Genomic DNA, 1,972 nt, shown 5'->3' with positions numbered 1-1,972 from the left:
CAACTTCCAAACTCTAGAAATGACAGAGACATCTCGCTACCTGTACAGTCACCCAAAGTTTTTTTGTACCATTGGGACATCCATCTTCAGCCTACAGGCCCATAGTATCCAGCAGAAATTTCCATGAAGCAAGAAGTTTCAAAGACAGTTCAGTCACTTTCTTCTGTATCCTGCAGAATGTCTCGCAGACTCTTTCATGAATTAGGAACCCTGAAGGATCATCTCACCTATAGGCAAGTTCAGCAGTCCTCTCTCTGTGGGTTCTTTGTGTCCAGTTTATGCAACAGTCCAGGCAAGAGCAGTTTCTTGCCCAAATGGCTATCAAACTCCATAAGGAGCATCTTCGATGCCCATCTTCCTCTTGAAGTAGCTTGGTGCTGCCAGGAGCAGACGTGTCTCATTGTCATGAAAAGCCCTAAGTTATTAAAACATTAAATGCAATATTCTGTAGTCTTTGAAAGATATGAAGAATGCCTATCTGAAATGTATCTATGCACATCTAGAAAATCTAACTAACATGACTATAAGCTTGACTATTATTGATGATTATCCATTAACAACCTATATTTCCTAATTATACATTACATTTTTAAATGAATGACACAATCACAATACCTTAATCAACCCCAGAGTCCGGGAGTCGAAGCCGGTTGTCAAGCCAGTGCCGTTCCGCGCTCCCCTGCCTTTTCTTTCTCTTTCAACATGACAGATGCCGCTGTGTCCTTCGCCAAGGACTTCTTGGCAGGTGGAGTGGCCGCGGCCATCTCCAAGACGGCGGTAGCGCCCATCGAGCGGGTCAAGCTGCTGCTGCAGGTGCAGCATGCCAGCAAGCAAATCACGGCAGATAAGCAATACAAGGGCATTATAGACTGCGTGGTTCGTATCCCCAAGGAACAGGGAGTCCTGTCCTTCTGGCGTGGTAACCTGGCCAATGTCATCAGATACTTCCCCACCCAGGCTCTCAACTTTGCCTTCAAAGATAAATACAAGCAGATATTTTTGGGTGGTGTGGACAAGAGGACCCAGTTTTGGCGCTACTTTGCAGGGAACCTGGCATCAGGTGGTGCCGCTGGGGCCACATCTTTGTGCTTTGTGTACCCCCTTGATTTTGCCCGTACCCGTCTAGCAGCTGATGTGGGCAAATCTGGAGCTGAAAGGGAATTCAAAGGCCTTGGTGACTGCCTGGTTAAGATCTACAAATCTGATGGGATTAGGGGCCTGTACCAAGGCTTTAATGTGTCAGTCCAGGGCATTATCATCTACCGAGCTGCCTACTTTGGCATCTATGACACTGCAAAGGGAATGCTTCCAGATCCCAAGAACACTCACATCTTCATCAGCTGGATGATTGCACAGTCTGTCACCGCTGTCGCTGGCTTAACTTCCTATCCCTTTGACACGGTTCGCCGTCGTATGATGATGCAGTCAGGACGCAAAGGAACTGACATCATGTATACAGGCACGATCGACTGCTGGAGGAAGATTGCTCGTGATGAAGGAAGCAAGGCCTTTTTCAAGGGTGCATGGTCCAACGTTCTCAGGGGCATGGGTGGTGCCTTTGTGCTTGTCTTGTATGATGAGATCAAGAAGTACACATAATTATGTCGTAGGTGTTCTCCCCGAGAACAGGCATGTTGTATAATACACCATATCTTGAACATTCTGGACAGATTCTCTGGGCTTGTCTGTTTTATCAATGGCAACTATTTACCAGTTGAAAAGTGGGAAGCAATAATATTCATCTGACCTGTTTTCTCTTAAAGCCATTTCCATAATGACAATAATGATGGGACTCAATTATATTTTTTATTTCAGTCACTCCTGATAATAAAAATTGAGGAAATAAAAAATATCTAAAGACAAAAAAAAAAAAAAAAAAACAATACCTTAATCAAGATCAGAAATACATATACATATAACAAAATTGACCTTAAAATCCATACCAATGTAAATTATTCATATCTATATCATA

At 43.7% G+C, this 1,972-nt stretch overlaps 1 protein-coding gene across 1 annotated transcript; it reads left to right on the top strand.

Annotated features, from left to right (window-relative positions):
* Window positions 1-639: 639 nt before the first annotated feature.
* Window positions 640-1,742, top strand: LOC130869401 (ADP/ATP translocase 2-like). The gene has a single exon (XM_057761500.1). The coding sequence runs from the start codon at window positions 703-705 to the stop codon at window positions 1,597-1,599; it is 897 nt and encodes a 298-aa protein (XP_057617483.1). The 5' UTR covers window positions 640-702; the 3' UTR covers window positions 1,600-1,742.
* Window positions 1,743-1,972: the final 230 nt, after the last annotated feature.

The sequence above is a fragment of the Chionomys nivalis genome, chromosome 2 (assembly GCF_950005125.1).
Source record: "Chionomys nivalis chromosome 2, mChiNiv1.1, whole genome shotgun sequence".
NCBI classification, from domain to species: Eukaryota; Metazoa; Chordata; class Mammalia; order Rodentia; family Cricetidae; genus Chionomys; species Chionomys nivalis.
The sequence above is the reverse complement of the archived record's forward strand: the minus strand, read 5'-3'. Positions and strand labels throughout refer to the sequence as shown.